Consider the following 19248-nt stretch of genomic DNA (forward strand, 5'->3'; position numbering starts at 1 on the left):
TCAGAAACATACAGCTCTCTAATATGGAATGCAGCAAAGGAACATACTCATATGGAGCTTAAAGCAAGTTTAGAAATTGATATTTCCTCATATAAAACTGTTTTATTACAAAGTTCTACTGAGGATACATTGATCGCAGTTTTCACTGATCATCTGTTATCTGTGATGGAAGCCATCAGGGAGTGTTTAATTCGTTTTCATTGAAAACACAGCATTACACTGTCAAAAGGGGCTTCAGTTTAATCCATGGCCAAGTTGCCAAAAACTATTCCTGCATGGGAGCAGTGGTATAGCAATGGAGGTGGAAAATGACAATTACAGAATTTGAAGAAAAAATTTTGGTGTACGTGCCTGGCCTGCCAGTTGAAAAATTGTAGCTGTTGCCACCCCACATTTTTATTGTAAGTACTTCCACTGTAGGATGGTGTGTATATGTAACTCGGTAAACACTGCAGTTACAGCACACTGTAAAGGCTATAATTCCCTTGAAACAATTGGATCAGCCAGTTAAATTACAAGTGCTCTATCTTTATTCCTCCTGACATCTTCCAGCGGGAAGATCAGATGGTCAACTGAACCTACTATAATTGTAAGTTTGGTGGATATATCTAATGTTTATTTATCTAACGTTAGTAAGATGATAAGGATAGCTTTACTCAGCTGTTTTTTTGTGCGGTTGTTTAAATTAATTCATTCTTTTATTTATATATATATTCAGTGTATTTATAATATATGTCTTTGCAAATTTAATGGTTATACACTTTCATACATATAAATTTAGAATAATTTCAAATGATGACACTTCTTATTAGTTTTCATCAGGTAGAACGTTATCATTAATCAGGCCTCTGGTGTTTTCTCTAAGAGAGCAAATCTCATTATCGGATGTAAGTTATGAGATAACAACATGTATGTCATTTAGCTCTTCCAAGCTAATTTATTCTTTAGGGGCAGATGATGTCTGTCTTGTGGATAACAAACAATTCAGGGATATACATGCAGACTTATGTAAGTCTTTCATTACAGACAGCTATACCATCAATAATGGCAGCAACATATTTCATTTAGATGCCATTTATGGTCTGAAAACCCTCATGCTCATAAACCATATGATTCAAATTTTATGTAATCTGATATATTTGCCAGATCAGTACAATTTAGAATTTGCAGCTCTCATTTTTACAGAAACGTATAACGTATATACCAACTAACCAATGAAATTCACCTACTATATAAGGAAAAATAGAAGAAATATTAAAATATGAAATATGTAACTGTTTGGTACTGTGCTCTTATCCATCCATTCCAAAGATTTGGCCCCTGAAGGTTATATCCGAACTAGCTCTGATTATCAAAGTGGGCAGTAACCCTTTATTTTCAGGTTACAGATCCGCTTGAAAGTCTTACGGCGGGTTCACACCTGAGCCCGGTCTCTGCGTTCTGGTTTCTGTTTTCTGTCCGAGACCCTGGACAGGAGGTGAAAACCCGGCAGTCAGTTTTCAAACCCATTCATTTGAAGTGGAGACCAAGTGCAGGTGTGAACCCAACCTCACTATTAAAGGGAATCTATGAGCAAAGAACACAATTTTAAACTACTGACAGAATAAAGTAACCTTTATAAAGCTATTCCACCCATACCTTTTGTAAGAAGATCCTCACAGTAGTTTTGTTAAAAATCACCTTTTTAGCTTTATGCTAATTATCTCCACGTAGCACAGGGGGCATTATCCTCCAGCTCCAAGCACAGCCACATCATCGGTTTCTGCCTCTTTCCTTGTTGGTGCCTTTCCTCGAGCTCTTCTTCATAGCTTCATGACTTGCAGCTTCTGACAATCATTCAGAAATCTTGGCCTGCATAGGACACTTGGCTCATTTGCAGCTCCAAACAAGATGACGTACTGAGCATGCATGGTACACTCAGTCGTGAGATTTCATACGCGTCGGACATCAGAAGCTGCAAGTAATGCAGCTATGAAAAGGAGTAGAGGGAAAGGCACCAGAAGGAAATGAGGCAGTTACTAATGATATGGCTGTGCTCGGAACTGGAGGATAATGCCCCATGTGCTCCGTGGAGCTAATTAGTAAAGCTAAAAAGGTGGGATTTTTTTTGTTTTTTTACAAAACTACAGTGAGAATTTTCTTACAAATGTAGGGATTCGAATAGTGAAAATGTAAGAAGAAATGGCCTGCCACGCTCCGGTACTACAAAAATTACTTCTTTATTTAGTCCATTAAAAACAGATCCACATAGAAGACATCAAAAAAAGATAGAAAAGATACACATGGTGCTGTAAAAATCGCTTACGCGTTTCGGGGGTAAGAAGACCCCCTTAATCATAGCATACAACATATTCAGACTGGACTTCTTTATATAGTCTACTGACCAGTACCCAACTCATTGGGTTTACCTGATTAATCACATTAGTCACAGCTGCAATTGCGTTGTTAGTTTCTGTCTATAATAAAGTTGTGCTGTTCAAAAACATACATGGAGTTCAAAAAATACTCGATTTATGTCTTAAAAGAGCCATAACATTCATGGAGTTTAACAAAGATTTATACCTTGAATCTTTAAATATGTAAAAGATTTAAAAGATTCAAAGAACAAATACAAACCGAAAGAAGAAGCGGATAAATACTATTCAACATGTGAACAATTGAATATAATTCCAATTAGGAGGAGACTTTTCAGTAACTAAACCGGAGGAAATAACTCCCATATAGATAAAGATAGAAAATAAAGAAGCCAAATCAAAACTACCTTATGGTTTTATGGTCGATCCATTGATACTAAACGATAAGCTGCGCATGAATTGAAAAACCTGGAATCTGTAATTATTAAAAGAGCAGATAAGGGGGGAAAAACAGTTGTCCTTAATCGTAGCGACTACGAGAAGGGTTGCTTTGAAATATTGTCAGATGTCACTACATATAAACAACTTACTTTCAATCCAACAGACAAATTTAGTTTGGAATTAAAAACTTTATTGGAGGAGGGGGAATCTTTAGGTTTATTTAACAACTTGGAAGTGGATTTTCTGTTTAACCCCACACCCAGTACCCCTGTTCTTTATGGGCTTCCTAAGCTCCATAAAGAAATACTACCGCCCCCTTTGAGACCTATCATCTCAAGTAATAATTCCCTAAATGAAAAATTAGGAATTTGGTTGGATGGTATTTTACAGCCCCTCGTAGGGAGAACCACAGGGTTTATCAAGGATAGCAGGGAGGTATTACGAAGCTTTAAAGACTTCACCTGGGACAAAAATTGTAGTTGGTTATGTTGTGACATCTGTGCACTTTATCCTAATATCGTTCATTCTGCAGCTCTCGAGGCACTTGCTTTTCACCTTTATAAATATAGCACCTTCACCGAGCCCACCTGTGAATTTATTTTATCTGTAACATCTTATCTGTTATCTCACAATTTTTTTATGTTTAAAGACACATATTACTTGCAGGTTCGGGGAGCACCGATGGGTGCCCCCTTTTCACCGTCGCTGGCTAATCTCCTCCTATCCTATTGGGAGGAGAAATTTATTTTTTCTAATTCCAATCCTTTTTTGTCTCATTTGCTCTGGTATGGGCGCTACATCGATGACATACTCATCGTTTGGCTCGGAGATGTAGCGCCCATACCAGAGTTCATTAATTTTCTTCATTTACAGTCATTTGGTTTAAAATTTACTTTTTCACACAATTTTTCTTCTATTGATTTTTTAGACATCACTTTGGTGGGCTCGGTGGAAACAGGTGAAGTAATTACTCAACTACATAGGAAAAAAACTGCGGGTAATGCCATCCTCAAAGCTGACAGTTGTCACCCCAATCACACTATAAAAAGTATCCCAATAGGTGAGATGATAAGAACTAAAAGATCTTGTAGTAGACAGAGTGACTATGATCAGATAAACAAGGAAACCATAGAACGTTTCAAAAATAGGGGATACCCAACTTGGATGCTCAACCGAGCACTTAAGGAAATCAATAAAAGGGATAGAGATACATTGTTGTCTGGAGGTGTATAAAACCGCAGGTGCCCGAGGACATAAAAGGTCATCTTTAAAAGGCACATAAATGCCTTTCTTAAGTCTAATAATATCGCTAGTTACATGCATTAGATTACTGTAAATGGGTTGTCAATTCAGACATTTATAGTATACTGTTTGCTAAATTACAAAAATTTGCTTCTGCTACATGGGGTTAGGTAAATTACACAACTGGCTGAAGTGCATAGACTAATGTCTTCTCTTAGCCATTCACACTGTGCTACTAGGTTAGTATGCAGTCTATGTCTCTCAGTGATCTGCATGCCCTGTCATTCACAGTCACCCTCACAGTTGCTATTCTTTATATGATAAGTGTGAGCCATGACTGCTTGTCTCATGCACAGAGTTACCTTAGCTGTTTTCTGTCTCCAAAAGAGTTTCTGTAGATCCTTCTATAAAGACTAAGAAAAAGCTTTTGAACATTTACAAAGTTGAGCTCTAACCATAAAATTGAATACATTTAGAAATACATGAATAATACGGGTCAAAGAATATTAGGACTACGGGATTAGCAAGAACTTCTTTAACACTCTTTTTTATCTACAATATACTGGATGATATTACAACAGTTATTTCTTTGTAGACAGCACAGTGTTATATTTGTAGTCCCCAATCTGCTGTGATCTATACTGGCAGGCAATTTGTTTCTTCTAAAAAACACTGCCTGTCACCGAGCTTCATGTTGTGATGCTGTGAGATGGAACATGCAATGTTATGCTGGACAGATTACAGTGAGCACAAAATACTGAAAGTATATTCTGCTGCACTTTTATTGCTTGAGATAATTCTATTTGTTCCATACTTTTTTAAGTCATCAGTCACCATTGAAGTTGTATCAAAACAACTTCAATTTCAACTTTAAGGCATCAGGCACTGACTGACATGGCATAAGTTTAGGTGATTTTATATGTATTAAAGCTTCGTAATACCTCCCTGCTATCCTTGATAAACCCTGTGGTTCTCCCTACGAGGGGCTGTAAAATACCATCCAACCAAATTCCTAATTTTTCATTTAGGGAATTATTACTTGAGATGATAGGTCTCAAAGGGGGCGGTAGTATTTCTTTATGGAGCTTAGGAAGCCCATAAAGAACAGGGGTACTGGGTGTGGGGTTAAACAGAAAATCCACTTCCAAGTTGTTAAATAAACCTAAAGATTCCCCCTCCTCCAATAAAGTTTTTAATTCCAAACTAAATTTGTCTGTTGGATTGAAAGTAAGTTGTTTATATGTAGTGACATCTGACAATATTTCAAAGCAACCCTTCTCGTAGTCGCTACGATTAAGGACAACTGTTTTTCCCCCCTTATCTGCTCTTTTAATAATTACAGATTCCAGGTTTTTCAATTCATGCGCAGCTTATCGTTTAGTATCAATGGATCGACCATAAAACCATAAGGTAGTTTTGATTTGGCTTCTTTATTTTCTATCTTTATCTATATGGGAGTTATTTCCTCCGGTTTAGTTACTGAAAAGTCTCCTCCTAATTGGAATTATATTCAATTGTTCACATGTTGAATAGTATTTATCCGCTTCTTCTTTCGGTTTGTATTTGTTCTTTGAATCTTTTAAATCTTTTACATATTTAAAGATTCAAGGTATAAATCTTTGTTAAACTCCATGAATGTTATGGCTCTTTTAAGACATAAATCGAGTATTTTTTGAACTCCATGTATGTTTTTGAACAGCACAACTTTATTATAGACAGAAACTAACAACGCAATTGCAGCTGTGACTAATGTGATTAATCAGGTAAACCCAATGAGTTGGGTACTGGTCAGTAGACTATATAAAGAAGTCCAGTCTGAATATGTTGTATGCTATGATTAAGGGGGTCTTCTTACCCCCGAAACGCGTAAGCGATTTTTACAGCACCATGTGTATCTTTTCTATCTTTTTTTGATGTCTTCTATGTGGATCTGTTTTTAATGGACTAAATAAAGAAGTAATTTTTGTAGTACCGGAGCGTGGCAGGCCATTTCTTCTTACATTTTCTCCATTGTGGACGTCCTCGTTGGTCCAGAGGCTGGTCTAGCACCCCGCAACACTACAACTTAGTGGTAAGAAGCAATCAATTTTTCTATCATGGATTCGAATAGTGTTTACAAAGGCTATTGTACTTTGTCTTTAGTTTAAAATTGTGTTTTTGCTGATAGACTCAGTTTAGAGAAGTTCTTTCACTATTGCTAACATCTATTTTAGTAAATACTTGTATTTTTAATGAAATATTATAAAAATTCTGGCACGTCTTTCTTTGAAATGTAATGCTGTACTATAAGTTTCATATTGCTCACAGAAAGTTACATTATGAATAAATTGACCATTTTTTTGCTGCCAGTTAAAGGTGTGCCCCTACACAAGCTGACATCGACCATTAAAGGGAACCTGCCATATATTGTCCATCACATCCAGGATCAAATAATGACTTTTCCATTAGTGCCCTTCTGTATACATAAATGTCTGTCATATGTAAATTTACCTAAGTTGTCATGGTAGGCATGACTGACATTTCCCTTTACAATAACACTGCAGCAATTGGTGGGGTTGTCAAGACCAGGCATAGTGTTACTGTTGCAATCCACATTCTTATCATTAGCATTTGCAGAAAACTATTTCAAGAAAAATATCAAAGAAATAAATGGGTGACCTAGTCAATCAGTATTAGATTAAGCACACTATGTCATTCAGCTTGTTTTATTTATGGCTGTTACAATGACAATTTGTATGTATATTAGGTAACCAAAAAAAACCCCTTAAAAAACGGATATTTGACAAATTAGCACAGGCTGTATCAGTATTTTTCCGTTCAAATGGCAGTTTCTATGTATTTAATGAAAGCAATAAACTTGTGTTGAGATGAATAACACATCTGTTCCCTAACTTGACTATCACTAAAATGGTTCTTCTTCTTCCTGCCCACAACATCTTATATTCTGTATGCGGTATCCGCATTGTATGGTCTCCATCTACCACTCACTATTGGCTGAAAGGTCAGGTGATGCCAGGATGTCACACACATGTCTCCTCTTTAATATCACTGTGCAATGAAAGTCGCGGTGGCCATTTTAGTTTTCCCAAGAAGAATCACTAAGTATTTGTATTTCATTAAAAACAAATCAATTTGTACGTCTGTAAAGTGATTATTTTCAATATTTTTGGTTCACGTTTCTTAAATAAAACCTTTATTATATCCCTTTTACAAGCTTTAGCTTTGTTTCTAACAAGTATGGTACATAATACAGTAGCACGGAAATGTAGTCTTGATAGCCTTTAAGGATCAATATGACTACCAGACACCTTTATTTAATATCCAGATTGGACTAGAGGATAGTTGTTTTATCCATCTATTTTCATTAGTACCACTTTTTAAAGCTTATTATGTAGCATCAAGTTCCAATCTTTTGAAGTTATTGATTTTGAAATGTTTTTGGATTAACTAATGTTATATGTCTGTGGACTAGACCACCGTAATCATAAAAGATAGCTGGTTATTCCATCATTTCTCGCTACTTATTCTATCGATCCATATTTTAGTCTGTGTTTTAAAAGTAGTTCAATGTCTAGAAAGCAAATAGAAAATGCTGATTTCTAATCTCAGTTTTCACATCACAGTTTTATTAGTATTATAAAAGCAAATAATCATGGATGGAACACAATGGGCACAATTTATTAAGACCGGCATTTTGTGCATTTGATGTGCCGGAATAATTAAGAGTCTCTGACCTTTTAATAATTTACAGGAGGTCTTGTTCAGGTTTTACCACTATGAAAACTAAAAAAATGCTAAATTCCTTGAGAATTCTAAATCTGTCTTAAAAAAGGTTTCAGAATCATAAAACTGATCTTCTATCCATAGAATAGGGCATCAATTTTAGATCTATGCAGGTCCAAATGCTGGGACCCCCAAACATCAGCTGTTTCCCCATTAGCTGATCTCACTCGCTGCACTTTTAAAATCTGATGCCATGAGTACTGCAATTGTTGTCCCATTCAAGGCTATGGAACAACTGCTGCATTACTCACTACTAGAAATGAGCGAACAGTAAAATATTCGAGATTCGATATTCATTTCGAGTAGCCCCTCAATATTCGACTACTCGAATCGAATATAGAACTGTATTATAGTCTATGGGGGGAAAATGCTCGTTTCAGGGGTAGGCAACGTTCGATCAAATCATACTTACCAAGTCCATGAGTGAGGGTCGGGCTGGATCCTCCGAGAAGTCTTCTCCGTGCAGTGTCCCCACGGCATCTTCCGGCTCTTCATTCACTCTGTCAGGCATTAGGCCTGGGCAGAGCCGACTGCGCATGTCCGCACTACAAGCGGGTATGTGCAGTCGGCTCTGCCCAGGCCCGATGCCTGGCAGAGTGAATGAAGAGCCGGAAGACACCGCGGGGATGCTGCACGGAGAAGACTTCTAAAGGTAGGAAAAGAACCAGCGTTGATTGGCTGACTATATAGCATTCGGCCAATCGATGCTGGTTCTGCATCGAACTTTTCCATTCGAATAGCGAGTGGTACTCGATCGAATACTACTCACTCATCTCTACTCACTACAGCTACTGTTAAAAGCAACAGAAAAAACTGATTTGTTTTAGATGCACAGATCTAAAATTGATATCTTATTATATAAATTGATCCTTAAATGAATGTTCTATCTTAGGATAAGATATAAATTTGAAAAAAACTAGATAACCCCTTTGATATATTTGATATGTACCGTATTTTTCGGACTATAAGACGCACTTTTTGTCCTCCCAATATGGGAGGAAAATGTGTGTGCGTCTTATAGTCCGAATGCAGCGTGTGCAGCGTCTGTGTCCTGTCTATGAGAATCAAAAGGAGAGCAGCACGGTGCCTGCCTGGTCTGCCCCTCCTTCCCTCCTGTGTCGCGTCATTGCAGGAGCGAGATATGAGAGGCAGGGAAGTAGGGGCGGGCCAGACAGGTGAAGGAAGCGTGGTTTCAAGCTTGCCGAGAAAACCACGCCTCCTTCTCCCGTCTGGCCCGCCCCTCCTTCACTGCCTCTTAGATCTGGCTCCTGCAATGAAGCCACACAGACAGGGAAGGAGGGGCGGGCCAAACGAGAGGAGGAGGCGTGGTTTTCTCGGCAAGCTTGAAACCACGCCTCCTTCACCCGTCTGGCCCGCCCCTACTTCCCTGCCTGTATGGATTCATTGCAGGAGCAAGATCTGAGAGGCAGTGAAGGAGGGACGAGCCAGATGGGTGAAAGAGGCGTGTTTTCAAGTTTGCTTAGAAAACCACACCTCCTTCACCCATCTGGCCCGCCCCTTTTTCTCTTCTTGCATAGCTTCAACAAATACATTACTATTGAAACACATACACATTTGGTATCCCTGTGTCCGAAAGCCCCTGGTTCTATTTACATTGGTGAAATATTATATTATTAGGTTATTAAATATTTTACCAATTTTTTTTGCTTAAATTTTTTTTTTTCCCTATTTTCCTCCTCTAAAACCTTAGTGCGTCTTATGGTCTGAAAAATACGGTAATTTTAATATCCATTGTATATGTATTTTTATATATTTCAATATACTCTTCTCTGAAGTAACCAAAGAGAACAGCAGATAGAAATCTGAGTTATGTATTTTTCCTCCTATGCCCACATGTGGTATTAGCAGGGACAAGAGAAGCTCTGCTTCTCTACCCAAAATTATGGTTATGGTTATAGAATGTGCCTATCACCCTTTGTCACTGAGCATTAGCATTATGCTAATTGAAGTAGCACTTTTCCAACTAATAATAATGTTCTTATGTTGTCAACTATGTAGGGGAAAAAAATCTTTAAAACCAGGGGCAACGCGGTGGCTCAGTAGTTAGCACTGCAGCCTTGCATAGTGTAGATCCGTATAAAATTGGCAACAGATGTACAATAAATTACAAGGATAAAGCCTGCTTGGCCCCTCTCCTGAAGTTGTTGTGAATCAGTCACAACAGCAATGACAGCAATGACAGCGTATAAAGGTGAGAAGTGACAGTAACGAGTACCAGCGCTTTGAGCCAAACGTCATACAACAGGAGAATCAGAGGAATGACAAAACCAGTCGCGCTAACAGGAAAAGGTGGAAAATGACAAATCCAGAGGATGCAAGAGTGGAAAAAAATGCCTCTTTAATACCAGCAATATAGCACTACATTGCTACAGTGCTACATTGCTGGTATTAAAGAGACTTTTTTTCCACTCTTACTCTAATTCTCCTCCAAGTTTGAGGCTCTCTGGCAGCCTTGGGTGGTGTTCCAGGATTTGACTAAATTCTCCTCTTTTTTCTCCTGATGTAGTACTACTTTTTTTTATCCTTTCTCCTCCTCCCCTGGAGGAGGTTGCTGGTTATCCTTCCCTCCCTCTGTTGCACTCCCCTCTTTTTTCTTTTTCTGTGTTTTCCTGAATGCAGTTCCCTGTTGTGTGTTCCCCTTTTCTGTTTGCCCCCCCCCCAATATACTTAATGTCTTCATTTTAGTGGCCGCTTCCTTTGGGCCTTCCATGCCTTTATTGTCTCGGCATATTTTATAATGCTGGCTGGGGTCTCACCTCCATCCTCTTGTTCACAGCCAAGGCATGTTTGCCATTATGCCTTTGTTTTGTTTTGTCTTTTTCTGTTATATTGGAAACATTTTATAAAATCAGATTGAACATAAAAGGAAGACATTGTTTTTTCTTAATGTTTTTAAAACCATAAATTGAGCCTCTGTCTCAATGGTGCCCTAAGAGATCATCCGCTCTGCTACACATTGTAAACAGGATAACTTTTTAAACCTAAACAAATGATCCTTGTTTGTATACTAGAAGCATGGCTGTCTACCAATTTTGTGTGAACTGAGACTAAGTAGTTATGCCTATTTTAATTGTAAATGTTGCTAAAGTGATCCTGACATCAATATCACATTTACACATTCGAAAGGTAATCCAAAGTTTTAATATGCATGCTTGATCTTTTTGATTTTTCTCTTTTTTTTTTTTTTTTTTTGCATATACTTGTCAATTATAAGTATACAAATTTAGTTTTATTAATTCATTCATTGGACCTACCAACCATTTAAGAAAAGAAAGAAAGGATAGTAAATATTTAACTTTTTTACTGGTTTATAGGCTAGTGTTTTGATAAATAAGATACTGGATTTCTATTCTGTGTGTTGTTTGGCTTGACATATGTTACAAAAATAACATTATTTATTTAACATAAAGGTCGTGACTGGCGCTAGCCATTGATCTGCCTGAGGCAAATGAATTCATGCCCTAACTACTGAGGAGGGTAATAAAATGTTTTAATATATAAGTATAATAGTGAACCAGTTTCTGACTATATGCCGATATACAGTAAGAATGTAGCAGTATTTTTGTAAACTAGTAATTTAGTAAAGTTTTTTGCAGACGTAACAATAGTGTGAATTAGTCTTATAGCCTATAGCTATTCAGTTAGATTAATAGATCTTAAAACATCTAACCAATATGTTCTTTCACATTTGAGCAATGCTAGATGTGGACAAGTGTTACTTTGTAGAGAACAGAATTGTAATGTAACAATTCCATTCATACAAGGGGGGCCAAAAACAATATCATTATTAAACTATGCTTTATTTTGTTATTTTTCACATTTATAGGAATAAAGTTAATAGATAAACCAAGGTATAACTACTATGCTTAGTAATATTTCCTGGAAAATTAAAAATAAAATCTTATTTTAAAAATATTGCAATAAGTGTAGTACAGCAATAACCCAGCTACAGGTGAAGCACTAATACATAAACTCCTTAGTTATCTAAAAGCAGTGTCACTCTTGCTGTGAGCCGTGTCTGATATCACAGCTCAGAACCATTCATGTGCAAAATCGGACAAAGCACTTGACAAAAATTATATTGTTTTTAGAAGAACAATGCAGATTGTACTATATAAAAAAAGAAAGTTCAAATAACCCCTTTACTTTGAACATTGGAATCATGTCTGACTCTGTGGCTTCTGCGAATACATCTACTAACAACCACAGGCTTAACAAGTAAGTTGTCTGAAAGGATATTCCTATCCCTGTCTCCCATTAGTAAGAAACTTACAGTACAGTAAGGATGAATTTCAACTGAATTGAGATAAGACAATGCTAAGAAAGCTCAGCAGAACTTGAACTATGAATTTGTCACTCTTCTGTAACCACATTAACATTGTAAAAACACATTTTGGTAGGTAGCCTCTATAAAATTATATATATATATATATATATATATATATATATATATATATATATATATATATATATGATAAGATAATCCTTTAATAGTCCCACAGTGGGGGAATTTCAGTATGTTACAGCAGCATAGTAATACAGATACAGGATAATACACAGTAATATATTACAGACGTAGACACACATATGCTGAGAAGAGAAGATATACTAGGAGTTCATAGCAGCTAAGGAACAGAAGAAAGGCTTCATAGTCATAATCATTAGTTTTATATGCGGAGTGATCTTCGCTTGGTCTAATGTAGATTATACAGCCTGGTCGCAGTTGGAAGGAAGGACATGCGATAGCGCTCCTTCTCACACTTGGGGTGAAGCAGACGGTCACTTACAGTGCTGCCAAGTCCCATCAGGGTCCCATACATGGGGTGGGATTTGTTCTCCCGCATGGAGGTCACCACAGACAGTATCCTTCTGTCACCCACCACCTGTACTGGGTACAAGGGGCTCCCCAGGACAGAGCTGGCCCTTCTGATCAGCCTGTCAAGTCTATTTCTGTCCCTGGTTTATATACTGCTCCCCCAGCAAGCCACACCAAAAAAGATGGCAGAAGCAAAGACAGAGTAGAAAAAGGCCCTAAGAAGTGTCCCCTGGACTTCGAAGGCCCTCAGCCTCCTGAGCAGGTAGAGTCTGCTGTGGCCCTTTCTGTGCAGCGCCTCCAGGTGATCAGCCCAGTCTAGTTTATTATTGAGGAGCACACCCAGATACTTATAAGTCCTGACTATCTCAATGCATGTCCCTTGGATCTCCACCGGGGTCGGAGCACTTCTATGTTTACTAAAGTCCACCACCATCTCCTTGGTCTTCCCAGCATTAATCCTGAGCTGGTTCTGCTGGCACCATTCAACAAATTCCCAGTTTAAGGCTCTGTATTCCCTATTGTCATCATCAGTGATAAGGCCTACTATAGCAGAGTCATCGGAGTACTTCTGTAAGTAACAGCTGGATGAGTTGTGCCTAAAGACAGCAGTGTACAGTGTGAAGAGAAATGGGGCAAGAACTGTACCTTGTAGTGCCCCCGTACTACAGATCACAGTGTCAGACACACAGTCCTGGGCTCTCACATACTGAGGGCGGTTTGTCAGGTAGTCTAGGATCCAGTAGGACAGGTGATGGTCCACTCCACCAAGGTTCAGCTTCTCCCTCAGTAGCCCTGGCTGAATGGTGTTGAACGCACTGGAGAAATCAAAGAACATTATTCTCACAGTGTTCCCTGGTTTCTCCAGGTGAGAGAGAGCTCTATGAAGAAGGTGGATGATGGCGTCATCTACCCCAATGCCCGGCCGATAGGCAAACTGGAGGGGGTCCAGAGCGGAGCTCACTAGAGGGCGTAGGTGTGTCAGGACCAGTCTCTCTCTCTCTCGCTCTCTCTCTCTCTCTCTCTCTCTCTCTATATATATATATATATATATATATATATATATATATATAAATATATATATATAGGCAGCACACCAATGAAGTAGTGAAAAAAGGAGGTTTATTGCCCCAAGTAAACAAGTGACAATTCAGTACATACCTGAGCTTTTTTTCAAGCTTCAAAAAAAGCTCAGGTGTGAGCTGAAACATTTCTTGTGCATTTAGTGAAATAAAATTCACTTTTTTTCATTACTTCATTGGATTGTCGCCTATTTTTGAATTTCTGTACTGGACCTGCATGTATCCTTCGGATGGCACCCATACCTTTGCTTGTGCTGTCTTTGTTTGGACATATATATATATATATATATATATATATATATATATATATCCTATTTTAGCAGCTAAACCTCCATTCAGAATTTCTTGGAAACTCTTTCACAATAGTGTGAAAAGGAAAACTATTGTAGCTTCCTAAAAATCCCTTATACTGTAGCAAAACTTCATAGTCATTTGTCAATCAAGATTTTAAAAGAAATCCTACCACCTGCTGCAAGCACATGTATCTTCCACACCATATTAAGGAACATATTACGAAGATAAACAACATACCATTGCAATGTCTGTCACATTTTTAGATTTTGAGACAAACATTTTTAAAGTCTGATGCAAATAAGGGACTTTAGCCTTGGCATCACTCAAGGAAAATGAGTATTGTCATAGCAGTTGGAGGATGAACTCACTCTGCATGGGATAGCATAGGCGGAAGATTGCAGGATTCTTAATGGCGAAAACAGTGCTCCAAAGAACTAAAAGCTTAACCCAATGTATCAAATTTCACATTGCACAAGACTTCAAAGTTGCTTTCCCTCAAATCTACAAAAGTGACATGATATATGATACATTTATCACTGAAATGTCCTCTCTAACATGGTGGGGACAGCTAAATATGCATAGAGAAGTGGTAGGCCCCATTAAATTAAATATATTAGACAAACCCCACTCCTTTCCTTGAATTCATATGCAAGAAGATTATGTGAAGGAATGTGGAGTTCCTTTATACAGGATGCATAATTTGAGGGGGGGGGGCAGAGGATGCAGTTGCACTGGGGCCCCGGAACCTTAGGCAGCCCATAAGCATTGGCATTGGTATTGAGATTGCAGTTTCCATCTGACCCATAAACCAAGGAAATCCACAGATTACCCTAACCAGACTAAGGTTGATTAAACTCCTTAGCACCTGCAACCATCACTATGAAGAATTCGCTGTGGGGATGAAGTAGGGGGTCTCAGACAAAAGATTGCACAGGAGCCCACAAGACTTTAGTTACGCTACTGCCTGTATACTCTGTGTTCTACTATATGATTCTTTGTACACCGCTGCTTAAGACTGATGTCACACGTTGAAGAAAAGCTGCATTGTTTGTTGGAGATTTTGTTGTGTTTTTGGAGCCAGGGGTGACTTTATAAAAGACGCTCTTTTGATACAAAACAGCTTGATAGAGCATTTTACAAGTATTTTTAGACAGATTCATACAGAAAAGGCCATATTTTGAGAGCTACAGAGTATACATAGGTGCTATAAAGGACACACAGCATCCACTTACACAAAATAAAATGAATAGAAAGCCGCTTAATAGCTAAAATCTACAGGTGTTTCTTCTAAAAGAGTGGATTGCTATGGATTCAAGCATCTTGGCACATGTAAAATCTGCCTCTTACTTTCCACTCTTTCTGAATGGGCTTTGTTGAAAACTTATTTACTTGAATTATATTATACCTTGTGGCAGAATTTCAGTGCAAATCTTCCAACTAATATATGAACTCTATATCCACGGTCTCTGTTAATAAGGTTCCAACAAGTGAAAGGAATACCATTATTTCCTGGCTATATTAATCTGTCTTACAGAATATCTCTGCTTACATTAACCGAATCTCTCGCTTGTTTCCTTATTTTAATCAATGCACCTTCATTATGCTATTGATTTTCATAAAATTATGGTAAGGAGATGAAAGACAAAATTATTCTAATTAAAAGGAATGAAAAAACAGGTGGCGGCTCTATAAATTTAAGTGGGAGTTCTGCCTGTAAAAAGGAGTTGTTTTATGTATTTAATGGCAAATCTAATTTATGTTAAGAGATGTGCAGCTGTAGCCATAAGTGCTGTGTCAAGGGACAAATCACCGTTAAAGATTTTCAAAGAGGTGAACGGTATGTTGGCATCTCTACAGCAATTCCTTTCACAAAACAAACAAAACCCAAAAGAATGCAAAGAGGCGACATATGGAAGAAATCTTCAAAATAATATATAATCAGTAGAGTCATGTAACATTAAGGCACTTTTCCTCAAATGGAGCTTTGATAGGAAATTATTTTAATGTGCATGTTCTTTATTGTCTATTATTTGAAAAGAAAAGAAGGAACTGGTAGGTGCCAGTAATACATTAAGATTTTCCTTAGCTTGTTTTTTAAAAAATTTTAATACAAGAAAATTACCTTACTGTAAAATGGTAATACTGTAAAAATGTATTAAATGGCCCCTAACCATATGCCCTGGACCCCTTTATGATCCAGGCCCGAGAGCAACTAAATAACAACAGATCTTGCTTTAGAGGATTTAGCTCTCCTATATGTCACCCAAATAGCCATTCTCTTTTTATGTAAAGTTGACAACTGCAGTTAGAAATCATTATATCTGTTAACACAGGTCCTACATACTGGACTTCTTTGTTCACTGAAAATGAGCAACGCTGGAAAGTAAGCCCAATGAATACCATTATAGCTCCATTGGTGTGTGCTATTTTAAAGATCTGAAACTTCCATCGTTCTTCTCCTATAACAGAGCAAAATAACAGAAAACAGCACATACCTAAATATACCTGTCTTCTGTGAGAAAACTTTATTTCTGGCAGTTACTTAAGTTGCTGATCATTAGGGCAACTAGATTTAGACAAGGGGCTGTCTTCTTGTGACAACAGCTTTAATTATAGTCAACATATTCTGTACATAGAATCATTTTGTTTTTTTATGAGAATGTCTCATTAAAGGGGTTGTCCCATCACAAGGATCCTATCTATACTGCTAGTTTATGTGGATTTGAGACTTTTCCTAAATGCATTGCTTTATCAAAAATGCTTTGTTTGGCCACTATCTTAATTTATTCACTTCATTGTTTACACTCTGTTTCTATGGTTCTTGGGATTATCTGCTCATTTGTCAAGTGATGTAGCTGCCTGCTCTCAGAGGGGGAGGGAGGGGCTGGGAGCACCTCTGAGCTGTTTGAAAAGCCACGCTACTTAAATGACAGATACAGGAGGTGAGAGATCCCGGATTTCTGAGCTCTTATCAGTCTGTTTAATTGAATTGGGCTGATAAGAGCTGAGATAGGGAGTCCGTTACCTCTGTATGTAATGCAAACTGACTCAAATCCAGCTCTGTTACATCAGCTTCACCCTGTGGTAATTCATTTACAACCAATCCCATGCAAGTGAAACCCCGCCCACCTATGTGCCGAGAGAAGCAGGAAGTGAAGAGAGCACAACAGCCTGCAGGTTAGTGAACAAGCATCATGGGAATATCCCTTTAATGTTGTCATTAATACATAAATATAGGAAAATCTATTCAACTGTACAGTATGTATTTTTAGATCAAAAGAATATGCTGTCTTAAAGGGTTTTTCCCATCTCCTATGCCCTTTCTCCTCCACTTCCTGGTTTCAGTGACAAGTTGGTAGGTGGGCTCAGACTGTGTGATGTATATCTCTGGCCAGTTCTCCTAAGGATAACATGCATACAGTTACAGGCACTCTGAAGAGCTGTCAGATACTGTTAGCCAACATCAACAGTGAAGAGTATAACAGTGGATGAACCAGTCCATCCATCATTCTAGATAGCTGAGGTGGTTTGAAATCTAAGAAAAAACTATAGGAGGCATAGTGAGAAGCATTTGGCAAATACTAGATATACACTGCTCAAAGAAATAAAGGGAACTCTCAAACAACACCTCCTAGATCTGAATAAATTAAATATTCTCATTGACTTTGTTCTGTACAAAGTTGAATGTGATGACAACATAATCACACAAAAATCATCAATGGACATAATATTTATTAACCGATGGAGGCCTGGATTTGGACTCCCCCCAAAATTAAAGTGGAAAAACACCCTACAGGCTGATCCAACTTTGATGTAATGTCCTTAAAACATGGCAAAATGAGGCTCAGTAGGCTTATTTCCTTTTTGTGTAAGGATGTGGGCATGCTGGCTATTTTTAGGGGTGGCTTTGCTAACTATTATGGTGTTCCTTGTAGACTATTAAAGGGAGATGTGCTGGCTGTTATGGGGGAAAGTGTATTGATTTATGGGAATGTGTATAACAATTGCCAAATTAATATTACTCGACCTAAAAATGTGATTTACATAACAAGCCATTTTTGTTGACACATTCCCAGAAGAAACAACTGGCTAAGACACAACTAATACATTCGCAGAAGAGAAGGGGCATCTTATCAAAATAAGAAAGAAGTATTGCAAACATTGTAAAATATTCACAACTTACATTTATGTCTTCTAAGTCCAAAGTGTTCAAAATAACATTGTTCCGTTTCCAAATAATAGGGGGCCTCATATTTCCTTGTATCCCACAGATCAATACAACACTTTGTCCCACTGTTACTGTGGTAAAGCTCAGCGTCTGATCTTCTGCAAGGCTTAACTGAACAATTCCTGCAATTATAGTAAGATACATGGTGTTGCATTGTTAAGAGAATGATAGCTTTCATTATACACAGAAAAGTTTTATGCTAAATAAATTAAATATTGTTTTAACTATGTAAAATAAAAGGTCAACCTGGCATTTCTATTAAAGTGAATGACAACTATCACCTGGGAGGATAAGAAGAGCATTTCACTTGAGAGAGCTACAGAGTCACAGTTATACTAAGCATGACAGATTTCACCTGCAGGTAGATGCATTATTTAAAGGCCAAACAATGCTTTCTGCATAATAACAAAATGTTCAAGTAATCGCTAATGCTTAAAGGGAACACAATCCTACAACACATTTCTATTAAAAAAAGATCTATTAGGCTACATATGTTTACGGCTGTGTGACAGCCTTTATCACACAAATGTACTCAAATCAATTCACGTGAATGGAGCTATTTATAGGACTGAATTTTTGATGGTCCGTTTTAACTGGTCGTCAAATAATAGCACATATCCTATTTTTGTCCATTTTTACAGAGCCATCAGTAGACTGAAATATATGAGGGATCCCTGAAAACAAACCATGGTCATTTGAATAGAACCTATATCACAGCAAGCAAAACTGGCAGATAGGAATTGCCCTTCTGATATTCTACTTCAACCCCAAGTAGTGACAAGCATAATATTAGATATTATAGATAAAATATATTAGTTAATTAACTTTCAATGATTGGAATTGCCATAAAATATTACAAGAAGCTACAATGATCTATAAAAAAAAACTTGCAAACCCAACACCGTCACTTAGGTGTTCCCCATCGGATTTAGATTACTACGCTACAGAGGCAGGAATTACATCATGTTAATACGACTGCTGCTTTCACAG

General features: G+C 37.7%; 1 protein-coding gene across 2 annotated transcripts in view; it reads right to left on the reverse strand.

Annotated features, from left to right (window-relative positions):
• FSTL5 (follistatin like 5) overlaps nt 1-19248 on the reverse strand; it is a 530583-nt gene that overhangs the window by 140369 nt on the left and 370966 nt on the right. For both annotated transcript variants that reach the window (XM_075288185.1, XM_075288178.1), the window contains exon 7: nt 18214-18380. In XM_075288185.1, the coding sequence (XP_075144286.1) occupies nt 18214-18380 (167 nt within the window). The remainder of the gene's footprint in view (nt 1-18213; nt 18381-19248) is intronic.

The sequence above is a fragment of the Leptodactylus fuscus genome, chromosome 1 (genome assembly GCF_031893055.1).
Source record: "Leptodactylus fuscus isolate aLepFus1 chromosome 1, aLepFus1.hap2, whole genome shotgun sequence".
Classification (NCBI taxonomy): domain Eukaryota; kingdom Metazoa; phylum Chordata; class Amphibia; order Anura; family Leptodactylidae; genus Leptodactylus; species Leptodactylus fuscus.